Source organism: Acanthaster planci, unplaced genomic scaffold (genome assembly GCF_054643075.1).
Source record: "Acanthaster planci isolate LZ-2023a unplaced genomic scaffold, COTS_SCS Contig3, whole genome shotgun sequence".
In the NCBI taxonomy this organism is placed as follows: Eukaryota; Metazoa; Echinodermata; class Asteroidea; order Valvatida; family Acanthasteridae; genus Acanthaster; species Acanthaster planci.
The window spans coordinates 165,908-179,715 of record NW_028257627.1 but is presented as its reverse complement, the minus strand read 5'-3'; the positions used below and the strand labels follow the sequence as shown (position 1 = coordinate 179,715).

At 41.2% G+C, this 13,808-nt stretch overlaps 1 protein-coding gene across 2 annotated transcripts in view; it reads right to left on the bottom strand.

Annotated features, from left to right (window-relative positions):
- Positions 1 to 13,808, bottom strand: part of LOC110981063 (uncharacterized) — an 18,290-nt gene extending 4,482 nt beyond the window's left edge. Inside the window, exons 1-11 of one of the 2 annotated variants that reach the window (XM_022238250.2) lie at positions 13,641 to 13,808; positions 10,919 to 12,898; positions 9,468 to 9,606; positions 7,912 to 8,074; positions 7,190 to 7,371; positions 5,208 to 5,285; positions 4,806 to 4,907; positions 3,608 to 3,709; positions 2,164 to 2,301; positions 1,433 to 1,528; positions 286 to 404 (exon numbers count right to left, since the gene is read on the bottom strand). In XM_022238250.2, coding sequence (XP_022093942.2) covers positions 286 to 404; positions 1,433 to 1,528; positions 2,164 to 2,301; positions 3,608 to 3,709; positions 4,806 to 4,907; positions 5,208 to 5,285; positions 7,190 to 7,371; positions 7,912 to 8,074; positions 9,468 to 9,606; positions 10,919 to 12,777 — 2,978 coding nt within the window. In that variant the 5' untranslated portion in view covers positions 12,778 to 12,898; positions 13,641 to 13,808. The remainder of the gene's footprint in view (positions 1 to 285; positions 405 to 1,432; positions 1,529 to 2,163; positions 2,302 to 3,607; positions 3,710 to 4,805; positions 4,908 to 5,207; positions 5,286 to 7,189; positions 7,372 to 7,911; positions 8,075 to 9,467; positions 9,607 to 10,918; positions 12,899 to 13,640) is intronic. The other variant, XM_022238252.2, reaches the window with a different exon arrangement.

The window sequence follows — 13,808 nt, the reverse complement described above, 5'->3', positions numbered from 1 at the left end:
AGTAATCTACACACGGTAAAATGGGTTAACAAGTTGCCAACTTCTCTGTTCATGTGAAAATTTGCATCATCATATTGTCAGCCTCAAGGCACGTCATTGCAAAATGGTGAAGATACAGTTCAAAATGTGCAGGAATAAAGTTATGTAAGAAATCAGACTGTGTTGCAGCAGAGACCATGCTAAGTTAATCACCAGATATCCAGGCTTTCCAGATAAACAGCAACAAACAGAGCGATGGGCTCACCCACAGCACACTCGTAGATTGCAGATTTCATATTCACTTACCAGTTGACACAGTTTTGGCAAAGATCTGTGGAGATAGGTTCTGGGCACTCAATGCAGTGCCAGCGCACACCTAGAATGGGCTCCATGTCGCACCCATCGCAGCGGTAACCAGCATGGCCCTAACATGGGGGAAAAACATTGACAGGGTTTCTTCACTGTTTTGGATTACCAAAGCATCAGGAAAGCAGGTCCATACGAGGAACACCAAAGTGTGGCACAGTTTGCTGCATAAGTGAGGAGTGTTGAACGGTAATGTATATTCCACAGGGGATCACTTCACAGGGATTAGGAGCATGCGTGGTAACTTCATGGACGATGGAAGGATCACGGCAAAACTTGATGGGTTATAGATGGTTAAAGATGAAAACAGACGAGTTCATGACAAGAATAAATACAGTTAGAGTAAAGGTAATATTCCATTTTATACATTATTTTTTTAGCTTTTAATGTGTTTTCTATAAGGTTGGCGGTGACAATTTTTAATCAAGTCAGACACAGGGTTGCACTTGAAACACTCTTAAAATGACGGACTTAGCAGCCGTATGCTATCACAATTTGAGGTTGAACACCAATTTTGTGAAAATGACTTGTTTGTTGGCATGTCCAATTGTGCAGAAGCATACTATTCCTTGTGAGGATGAGAATAAAAGCTGTCCAGACAGTGCAGGTAGTGAGGACATGAGAGCAAAAGCTGTCTAGACAGTGCAGGTAGTGAGGACACGAGAACAAAAGCTGTCCAGACAGTGCAGGTAGTGAGGACACGAGAACAAAAGCTGTCCAGACAGTGCAGGTAGTGAGGACATTGTATGAATTGCCCAGGTCCAAGCATCTGTTTTCTCTCTCTAAAAACAAGTTTACAGGCATTTGAGGGTTAGGGTCGTCAATAGCATTAAAGGAAACGTCAAGGAAACTTTCAACAGAAATTAAAATTAAATTAGTGTTCACAATTCAAGAAAATTTTTGAGTACAATGGAATGTCCACACTAGGTTTGCAGAGCTAGCATGGGTGTGTGCGCTGTGCAAATGACCAGGTCTGAGGGGTTCCTAACAATCACGCATGCTACACTAACTGCCAGGGGCCCATTGTCTGGGCTGTATGCTGATGTGGAATTACGGCAATAGGCAATCTCAGCCATCCGTCACTGACCTGCTGCCGGACTTTCTTTCGCTTCATCAGCTTCAGCTGAATCAGCTCTTGGTACTCGGAGGTGTCCCTGACATCCACAGGGATGGACTCATCATCCTGATAAAGCCAATAAAAAACATGAAGCAGCACAGGCTGGATATAAGGCAGTTCAGTATTTCAAAGAGGTAAGGTCATTTGACAACAAAGCCCTAGACATCACGCCAGTCCGAACATGCTCAGTGTGCTTGAGTGAGTGTGTGGCCACACTGATAGAGCTGAACTTGTGCACGTGTATTGAAGCTCTTGAATGACCTATGACACTCTCTTCATTATGAGCATGTGCTGCTGAGGATTACATGAAAATGATAGAATGAAAAACTTCATTCATAAGTTTACCAGACTGAAAGTGAACATGAGGTTAACTCTTCAATATGAGAACTTGACAGCAGAAACGAATTTCATGTCAAAAAGGAATCGTCTTGTGACTTTGTCTAATTCAACATTTGAGATTGAACATATCTTAGTATTTTAAGTTAGCTTAAAAAAAAAAGAAAGGGAGGCTTGAAACGTATGCCAGTCATACAATAGTTCGGTGCTGCTCTCCATTTACAAATTATAAAACGGATTCAGGGGACTAGATTGAAAGTGACGTCCTTGTGAGTAGTAGGTATATGGCAATAACTCTAGTGACAGGAACACAACCAATTTGGCCTCCAGAGGGCCACTTTGTGCATGCTATAGGGACCACTTACAGAAACCAATTCATCGTCGTCATCATCCAGGGTGTAGCTATAGGGGTCATCTTCAGACATGTAGACAGGCGGTTGAATGGACTGGAGAAACGTCGAGGGCTGGAACAAAGGCTTAGTGAAGGGGTGAATCTTCTTACCCTGCATATCCAATGGAACAAAGGTACTGTCATCAGGGGTTAGATTACGGGATGAGGAGGTGTAACCCATTCAAGACAGGGGTTGCAACAATAAAATACTTGAGTTGAATCAAACTGATCACATAATTCATTATTTGAATTACAAAACTTAAATTCAATTACACATCAGCTTACACAGAGAATTTTCAGTCAGCCCAGCCTTTTAATAGAAAAGCATTTTTGAAGCAAAATAAGATGTTATCAATGCAATAACTCATGATAAGTTGCTAACCAAAGGCAGAAGTGTTATTTTCTTTTTTATGGGTTTAGCTTTTATTAGGCAATTTGGTTATGATGAATCATGAATTGTTCCGATTAGTTTAATTGCATTGCACCAACAACCATTTGAATAAAAAACTAAATATTCAAATATATGATAATGAATCAAATATATGCATTCAAATTTTTTTTGGTATTAATCCTATGCCCAGTGATGATCGAGGACTTTTTAAACATGGTACAGAAACACTATAATTACATGAATCCTATTTTTGTATGAAGTAGCAAGACCTGAATGACAAAAACCTCTAAAAGTCAACAATTTCAGGTCAAACGTCCTGACATCCAGAAAAATCCTCACATCCCTGCTCATATTTGTTGTGACAGCTTGTGATTCAGTATGTGCTCTCAGCACAGACTGTGCACAAATTACATATGAAATTTCCTTCGTGAAAGAAATAACCCATTATCCAAAAAATTATAGGACAATTTAACGCAAAAGTGGACATGGCTGAAAAGTGCAAATTTGCACGATCTTCCAAACGATAGGCACCTCAACCTCAGCAGCTTTTTGAAACAAACACCACAGTCCAAACCTTTACAGTTATTTGACACCTTGTTATTACATGAAAAAACAAATTTTTGTGCAGTTTCTTTTCAAATGAAAAAGAAGCTCTATGGGGTCCTCGGGAAGAGACAACGAAGATATGTCCAGTTTTAGAGGCGGGAGGAAAAACCCAAAATATCCCGCTAAATCAGGTAGTGACGGTAAAACCAATCCACATGTTGGTCAAGGTAGGATTTGAACCCAAGCCACAAGAGGTCGGGATGGTAGAGCAAGTACTGCTTTGCCAAGTTGACTCCCATAATAAAGTTCTGGAATTTTTGTAAATTGTACCAGAGGAATGCCACTTAGTGTAAAGTCAGTTACATTCAAAACTGGGGGAAATGGGGCAAAGGGCAATTAAATACCACAAAATAAATCTAATAATTGGAACAGCGGCTCAGTGTGGTTATCAATCAACAGTGAAATGCATGATTAAGGTCACCTTTCTGCAGTTTTGGTATGTGGACACACTGGGCAGTCGTCCAGGCACAGGCATGCCGGCCTTCATCAACTTAATGAAATACTTCTGCACTCTGCTAGCAACCTGGCAAATGAACGCACAGCAAAGGGTGGGATTAATTTCGACATGCCTACTTACAGGTCCGACATTGCTGCTGCCAATTTTGTGTGCACTTTGACAAGGCATGTACCAGTTGCCATATTACAAGCACGTGCTGTGCACTCAAAGAAATATCAATACAAAGACCAGTCCAACAGGATAAATTGGAATATTATTTCTTTTCTAGAAATGATGCAAATTAGGTATTTTCATATGGGGGAATTCCACCACCCCCACCCCCGGACCTCAGCTAGTATTTCAGAACTAAGTGCCGATTTTATTGTAAGCTGTCAAACTTTTACACTGGCAAAAGGAAGTTCAAAACAGCCTACATGACATCCATAGGACAACCAGACCCCTCTCTAACCAAAATGCTGCAAGTCTTCCCCGTCAAAGTTAACAACAGTTCAGTCGTTCTTACAAACTGCTCATACATTAATAATAACTACACCCCCTTCTCGTGAGAAGCTAAGATCCCACTGAAACATCCCAAATTAGAAAACCTTCAGCAAAAACATACATGTAAGTTTGTTGTGTTTAATTACAAAGACAGAATAATACTAACAGAGAACCTTGAGGACATGGGGCATTCTATAAATTCAGAGTCCAAAATTATGATATTTTGGTGTCCCTGTTACACCAGACCTGTGTAATTTGACATGGATATATCACTGAAATTGATTTCAAAGCATTTCTAGTTGTTGGGTGGGTAATTTGCATTAATTCATCACTGTTGGGAATTAGAAAATGTGAAAATGTGTTCTGAACTCACAAATCCCATATCAGATGTGACAGGAGCATGAAAAAAGTTGGACCCCTAATCTATAGACCCACTTGCAGCACTTTCTTTACTAGAGCATTACCAAAGGTCACTAAATTTGCCAACAAACAAGTTTATCAGCCCATAACATTGCTTCGCATATTCTAAAAATATTCCTTCTAGTAAAGTAACTGTTTTGTGAAGTTTCACTTCCTGACAGAGATTTCCTCAAGCTCCTTTGCTAGTTTGTGAAACCCTGTGATAAAATTGATAAAGTCAGAGACAATCTGCATGAGGAGAGATCCTTGATGCGTTTCTCACCTGTTGTGCTGTGCGATTCCCTAACGCTTTGGCTATTTTCTCCCATCGTCTGGCCTCCACATCTTCTGTGGGATACTTAACAAGGAATTCTTCTAATCTCCGCTACCGAATCCAAAAACATCAAATCACAGCTAAATTAGTACGGATATGCAAAGTTGTTGAAATCATTTAAAATAATCCAAACTGGGAAAACAAAGCCATCTGTAATGTGTGTTTTTTCAAGTGAAGTAAAAGCTGACTCTCTTAATGTTGCAATGCTAACCATTTACAGCAGTGCAACTTCAACACGTATAGATTTTAATTCTTGACCTAACAAATACAGACCCTAATCCAAACGGTGAAATGCAGAAGAACCACAGAAATAAAAACGATTTACTGGTTACGATCAAAGAGTTTGTTTACCTGTTCATCTCTTGTCCATAGCTGGTTAAATGTGGGTGGCTTGTTCCCCTCTGCAACTCTACCCCGGACAATTTCCACCTGAAAAAAAAAGTATCCAAAACAGAGTCCACATCAATACTCAATACACTTGATTTATATTCAAAGCACTTATTAATTATTTCATCATCACCAACTATCGTGAAACCATGCAATTCCCCTGGGATTTGTCCAGGGCCCAATGTTATGGCTCTAGTAACTGACAGGATTCTGCATATATAGCACCATTCTGTGTTTACATCACCAGCACAAATCTTTTGTGCTAATTTTAGTAAGTGCACTTACAGAATCCTCAGTCACAGGACATGAACATTGTGCCAAAGTCAAAATTTCTTGCTGCACCCAAACTGTCTTGCTATTTTCTGCTTTAGTAGGCAGAAATTCTTTGCTTAGGGTAAGCTAAGCGTTGGAGTTAAGCCAAGGAATGTCTGGCAACATTTGGTCAGGTCCATAGAGTAGGCATCATATATTCACATAAACCATAAAGGTTGGTACAAGTACTTTTTACCAGCCATTGAAAACTACCCATTCGACGGGCTTTCATAAAATTGGAATGGTTATAAGCTGTCTAAGGTATACACATCAACAAACACAAACACTTTCCCAGTTTCATAACAAAATTTGGAGTCCTATTTTATAGACTTCAGTGCTTGTACATAGCAGTCATCAACTCATCATTACTAAACAGGCATGTGCGATGTAACCAATGAGTCCACATTTTATACAGTTGAAATTTCAATTCACTCCATGAAAGCTACATTCTGCATCACTCGCGCAACACACACCACATGCGCCAATTCCCAAACAAGATTTCAGTACTGCCCACGAGGCATGTCACTGATAACACATGGGATAAATATGAACGTTGGACTTATTTCTACTTTTTACCCCAAAAAAGTATTTATGAATGGAAATCAAATTGTGAGAGGCTGGTATAAAGTAGTACATTTTAAAGGGCCCATGCAGACCTCCCTGGACTAACTGCAGTTTTCTGCTTTAAATTGTGCTTTGCTATGTCAGTAACATTACAAATGATGAAAAAATGGAAAAGGGTCATTTAATTATGGCTAATTGCTGTTTTTCAAAATTGCACCCCTCAAATTCATGTTTGAATTTGTGACAAATGGCGGTGCTCTTTCTGACGCAGGTTTCAGAATCCACAAAAAATCAGACACCATTTCATCCGCCTGAACCACAGAATAATGCATACAACTTCCTTCGCAGCATCGGCCTGGCTGACTTTCGCCGTCCAAATTTTCAATGCAAATTTGCAAATTTCCTATGCTAATAAGGCGCTTCTCTTGGGGTGGGGCCATTTCACATAAACTCTTTATAATTTTTTTTCTCATACTTAATAATTATAGCGATAACTTTTACTGACCGGAAAATCTTTATTAAACATATCATCTTCCATTCAAACTAATAAAAAACACATTTCATGGGCCCTTTAATCAGGCTGTGGGCGTAGCAAATATAATGAACCTCACTCTCAGCTGAGTCCATTATCATCTCCAGGCCCCTACCCGGTTTTAGTTGTTCTAGTTTAAACAGTTCTGTCACAGTTTTATTCCTTTATTATGAGATATGGGTAATTCCAGAAATTAGGGTTCTTAAAAAGTGACATTTTTGTGTCCCTGTTACATCTGAACCTTTGTTATGTGAAATGGAAAAATCACTGGAATTGATTTCAAACTATTACTATTTGTTTGGCAGGTAATTTGCATTAATTTATCACTCTTGGAAATCAGAAAATGTGTTCTGAACTTACAAAATCACATGTCAGATGTGACACGGACACAAAAAAATGGACCCCTAATTTCTGGAATTCCCAGAAATATAAATATTTCTGGAATTTCGGGAAATGGCAAATACAACAAAGCCATAATGTCCACTTTGATGGCTTTCTGGTGACTTAACTTTCAAGTAACATTCCTAACAATAAATACCTTTTGCTCAGGCTTCATCTCCGACACATCTGTGCTCTGCGCTTCATCCGATATGCTGCTTGTTGAAGGCTTGTTTGGCTCCAGACTCGCTGGTACTCCTGCCCCAGATGGCAAGGCCTGAGATGCCGTGGAGGTCGTGGGCACCGGCTTGATCTGACTTAGGCCACAAGACCCACAGCCCGCTGATGGACATGGGTACACGTTAATGAAAGGTAATACAACCTTTAAATCACTATCTAAGAATTTCAACACCCAACTTGGGCACTCGTGAAGACATTTTCATCCCAATTAGATGTGCGGTTTAAAAACCTGACATTCTGGAACACATTTTGGACTGGAACATAGCATTTTTTTTAAACTGACCTACCTAATGAGTACGACTTTTTGAAGATGGAGGATTTCTGAGAACACTGTTTAATTACTGCAAGCTACATGCAAATATTTTGGGGGAGGGTGTTCTCAGCTTTTAGGGTAAACCGCTATTATTATATTTCTTGTGAAAGAAATTTAGGAAACATTACAATACATAATATGCTGAAAATATTTAAAAATAATTACAAAATATGGAATGACTAGTTTGCCAGTTTGATGTTAGTTTGTAACTGATGTTGACCAAGGCCTATCTGAAGCAAATGTGTTAGCATTCGGTACCAAGGCATTCACATAAATAGTACACATACATGGATCAAAGAAACGTACCCACTCCAGGTCTTGTACCCTACCTTGTGCATGTGCAAGATTGCTTGCTGACTTTGAAGGCCGCATGCTCCTTGGCTGACTGACCAATCCCAGTAGTTCGTTGGTCTCTGGGGGACCTATGTAGCGCCCCCAGTCAATGTCAGGACACGTGACCACTCGTTGGGAATGCGGTAAACTGAGCATTTCCTGGGGGGTGGGGAGACAAGTCATTTTGATTTTACATGAAACACAATTTCATGAAAGGCTATCAAAATGTTCAGAAAAAAAATGTTCAAAAATATGTCATCCCAAAATCATCTCAAATTTAGATTCAGACTATGCCTTTGCCTCTTGAGGTACTGATATGTATGAAGACAATGGTTACAATTAAATCCGCCAAAATTATCTCAATATTTTCTCTATTTCTCCACTGTCATCTGTGACATCATGAACTTTTCATGGGCTAGCTTTGCCAAAAAAAAGGTCCACTTGGACAACTTCATTGCATTGGAAAAGATCTGTATGAAACAAAATTTTCAAGAAACTGTTTTGTTCAGGCACTCAGAGGAGACCTGTTTTGGGAAATAACATATCACATATTGGTAAACCAGGAACTGTGTCATGTGATATCTATGGATTATGATTGGTTCTCATCTGTCTTCGGTAAAGCCTAATCATTCACTGATTGGTACTTTCTACCCAGCAGCAAACCTGTGCCCAACAAACAGTTGACTACTGAACATACATGTACATGTACCTTGTAGAAAAATGTATGCATGGTGAGCTCCAATCAATTTTACAACAGTTTACCTGATATAAAACTAAAGTTTTACTAAATTTACATAAATCAAGAAAAATCCAGTCTTTTGGATTTCAACAGTATAACAACTTTCCAACTTTTGACACGAATACAAGATCCCAGCTCAGCTGTAAGTAAATATTTATAAACTTTGACTGTAGCCTCAGCAATTACTGAAAAATATCACTTGTACTCAGAGCTGCATAGAAAGTGGCTGCAAAACGGGGGGATTGAGCTGAAACTGACAGTCACATGTAGTTTGAATTTTGTATGCAGAACTTTGGAATACAGGTTGGAAAACATGGTTGAGCCGATGGCATACAAGGGCGCCATGAGCAGCTGCCAAACGACCCACAGAATCAACATTGATGATCATTCCTAAAGATGTCATTGCACGGATGTATTTTCAGTACATGTACAAATTAATACAAAGTCTCCACTTAGACTGAAACGGATTGAAAAACCTATAGCTTAATCCAAGGAGAAGCCATTACTACGAAAGCACACACTTACGTGTGACCTTGAACAAGACGCTTGAATGCGTTTAGGAAAGTCACAACACACTGCTGGTTGCATACATGTATAACATGCATGCGTCACTTATACGTGAGCATGGGTGCTATTGCAGTAACGGCTTGTAATCCAACTCACAAGACTAGTCTTTATCGATAGCTGACTCAGCTATTGGAACACATGGGAAGATGTGCACTGGTAAAATACAGACTACGATGCGAGTCAGTCTTTTTTCCTTCTTTCTATGATTGAATACTCTTCAGGGACACACCCCCAACCCCAGCTTACCTTGTGCTGCAGCTTGTGCACAAACTTGATGGGGTTCTTGAGTGCCTTGTCACGGCATTCTAACAGTCTGTCCAAGTCCTGGATGGCCTGCTTACGCTGTGCTTCCAGCGTGGTCAGGGTGCGGAGTAGCATGCGGTAGCTGGATGGGTAGGGTATGAAATGATCAGACAAGGTACGTCAACTGTACGGTCAAAAGCTTGAAATGCGTGTTATTACTGAGGGAGCATCTCGGAAGTTATTCCGGGTGGGAACAGCTGCTGTTCCCGAATGGGAATACTGGTCCATCAGTATGCTTTGCCATCACGTTCTTAATGGGAACAGTGCAAATTTCCAGGGAAAAGGAACGTCCTGACATTTGAGACTGTCCCAAACTGCTTAACACGTATTAAGTTGGATTAGCAATGCGTGACTAAGTGATGTAGACAAGTTCATCACAAATTCAGCAGGAGTGTAGTTTCAAGCAAACTGCAAGTGAAATCAAAAACTTAGTAACAACTAACAGGGGATGAATATTAATGAAGTAACCTTTGTGCTATTTCATTGGAGTAACATGTAACTTAAGACTAGATGACTTTGGATCGATTTGTGGACTACAACAGAACACCGATGTGATCCACTTGTTCTCGTTACATGCAAGTGCATGTACATGTATGCCCAATGTGTAAAATTATATGTAAATTTCTTTGAAATAGCTGTTTTGGGCTTTAAAATGTGACATGAATGACTTGAATTTACCAACTGCCCTTTTACAAACAGAACACTGATTAAGATCTGTTTTGATACAAGCAGACTTGCATCTGTCCATGCTTAAAAATCACACTTTGCTGGGTGCTCAGTTCACTGAAAAAATACTTCACTAACTGTGGGCCCTTGTGACAAATTACATGTACCGGTACCCGTATGGTGAGTTGTATACCGCTTCATTACATGTACTTCAACTTACGGTAACTTTTAATGTTGAAATTTCTCTGTTGCTTCACCAGTATTAAAGCAGCAACATACCAAGGAAATCCTCCCTCTGCCCCCCAAAATAGTTCATGATGCTCGAGCGTAATCCCACCCCCCTGTTGCACCACAGGGGACAAGGATATCATATTTTCCTCATTGTTATAAAATCCTCTTTTCTTTTCCCCTGACCCCGTATAAGTTAATTGTAGAAGAAAAATAAAAATGGAGAATTCCTTCCACATGTCTCTCCACAAGTCTTCCCACAAGCCCAGTCACAAGTAACTGGATGAACAACGACAACGGAATGCTTTGATCACAGTACATTTGAATAGGTTGAGACTTGGCTTCGGACTGCATGACTTGTGATGGGCATGCGGAGATTCACTCAACTCAACCACAACATGGGGAGAGACAAAAACATGGATTAAAAACCCCTTTGTCTTCACTGTCCACACAAAATCTAACTTCAGTGTACATGCATGAGAGAGGACACGCCAACTCACTCTTTATTTCCTTTGATGGCCATGTGATCAGACTCAAAGTAGAAAGGCTCCGTCTCATCCACATCCTCATACCACTCCTCCGCCTGACAATCAACATCCTCTCTGCTGAGACCCGCCTCCTGGGTCTGCTCTCTGGACTCCCCCACTAACTCCCTCCCCTCCTCCTTTGGAAGGATACCATCCTTCTTGCCGGAACCTTTTTTCTTTCCTGAGGACTTCCTCGGACTGATGGTGGGGCTCACTGAAGGCGTTGTTTCTACCCTGTTGTTATCAGTGTTGTTGTCAGTGACTCCTGACCCCTGGATCTCCTCTGGAGGGGTTTCTGGGATGGCCCCGCCTGACCTAAGACCCCTTCTGGTGGGGGACTTTGTGAGGTCCAGCTGAGCCTGTTTTAGTGGGGAACCCCTTGGGGAAGTTCCACTCCTGTGTCTGGATCGCTGTGGGAGGGAAACTTCAGTTCCAACAGTATTTGCAGTGGTTCTAGTATCAAAACTATCAGGTGTCAAGGTGATAGATTTTGAAGTTTCTTTGCCGTCTCCATCATTAAGAGTTGCTTCTAGAGTTCTGTCTATGCTTGCAGAAGCGTCCTGAGGGTCAGCCATTATTTCATTATTGCATTCTGATTGTGAATAAGAAGAGGGGGTGATATCTGTGCTCGCTAGCGTAGCTGTGTCAAAATCCTGGGAGAGGTCCCGACACACTGTCCCTGTCCTCCGTCTTTTTGGTGAGCCAGGCTCAGGTGGGCCTACATCTTGGCTCTCTGGAGGCTTCCTTGGAGAGATGCTGGTGCTACTACTCCTGGTTCTTTTCCTGGGAGTTGTCTTGCCTCCCCTGATACCATTGCTTGCCAAACACTGACCCTCTGTGGCAGGGTCAGGTTCGAACACCTCTTGCTTGTCATTCATGAGACTATTTTTACTTTCATTAGACTGAGAGTGAGACTGCCGCGCTCTCCTTGGACTAGTTCGTGAAAGAGGTTCTTCGGAGGATGCAGAAGGAAGGTTGAGCTTAGGCATCTTGTTTCTAACTTCGCGAGGTTGTTCAGAGCAGCCTTGTGATCCAATGGAAGCTATAGTTATAGTTCCTGCCTGCACCACTGTTTCTCCTGGTCTTGTTTGCTGAGATTTTGATGCATTGGAGATTTTGTGTACTGAGGTAGATTGTGGTAAGTCTTCCGACTTTTGATGATGCTCATTTAAAGATGTAACCTCATCAATATCCTTCCTCCCATCTGATGTATTCGCATCCTCCTCTGCAATCTTGCTTGGTGAGGTTTTATGCGAACTAGAAACCTCTTCTCCACAACTTTTCTGTTGGGAATTGTCTGGGTCATTGTCTTTTGTTCTTTCAGCAGGGCCATTGCCAACACCATCCACTGAGGTACCCGATCTAGTTCGCCTACGCAAAGAGCGACCATCAGTTTGGGCTTCTTGTAGGTGAGTTTGAGCCTTTTCAGTCTCTTCTGCAGTACTAGTTATCCTTCCAGATCTTTTCCTTGTGCGTCCTGAGACATTGGCATCACCACCACCGCCGCCACTATGGTGTTCAACGTTGGCAGCAGCATCTGTTTCTTTGGCCACAGAATACTCTGTGCTCCGCAACCCACGTCTCGATGCCTTCCCCTCCAAGCTGACAGCACTCGAGCCTGCTTTGCCATTTTTGATGGCGTCGTGCTGACCATCAATGCCTGACCGCTGATGACCTGACCGCTTTGTCCTGACTATCCTCGGGAGTTCAAGGACCACAAGGTCTTCTGAGGAAGTGCGAGATCGTGTTGACCTCTCATTGAATGCAGCCTCTGACTTGTTCTCTGGGAGCGAAGCATGACTGGATACTCGGGACTGTCGCCGCATGCTCATGATGGCCAAAGCATCTGTCTCCAGGCCAAGATAAGAATCTTGTCATGCATCAGGAATGAGCATGCTGTGCCAGTGGCCTGTTCTCAACTTATCATTTCTCAATCAAGTTTCATTTTATTACCTGCAAAATGACAGACAAGGGAGATGAATTAAAAGAATGCCTCAGATTACTGTGCCCTCATTCAAAGAATAAGTTGGTTCTTGTACACTTGTAGATAACCGCTCAAAACTTCACATAAGGAACACAGGGAAACTGCATTGCATGCCTCTTCCAAAACCTTGATAGAACAAAAGCAGATTTTAAGTGTAATAACTTTTCACAAAGGTATTGAAAAAACAACAAATGTTACCCCTTTTGCCTTCCAACAGTGCGTCATTATCAACTTACCAAAATCGTTGTGTAGCAGGATTTGTGATAACAGCCTGCGTGTAGTTATATGCATGTGTCATGTATGTTATGACAAGGTTCAGTGACTTAAATATTTGTCATATCATGGCCTTATCATCACTCTGATGGACTGTTAGTTTAAGTTGGTGTACAGGATGCTTTGACTACAGAGAATCCTCCAAGTTCCATGCTATCACATCATACTTACTTGGCCAACATTACAACACAAGTTTTAACTATTCTAAGTGTAATTGATGAAGCTCATTTTGTAATACAAACAAGCACATCAAAACAACAATATAACTTAGGCCATTTCCTCACTCTGTGCCAACAAGAACAAAGTTTTCAAGGCATTAAAAGGCAACGAATATAATATAAAAATGCATTTTAAAGCGCCCTCAACGTCCATCCCACGCCTCGTCGTGTTTGTATTAGTTCACACAGACCCTATCACGAATTGTAAAAGTTTCAGTACCTCTCTGCTCACCTACGACCCTGAATGAAGCTTTCACCGCACGAATATGTAGTGAATATCAAAAATTCGTCTATGCCTCACAAAATGTGCCAGATTACGAGTAATTTTATTGATTTTAGGGGACGATTCTTTTCCCTTCGCCACACATGGAGGCTGCCATCTTGGAAT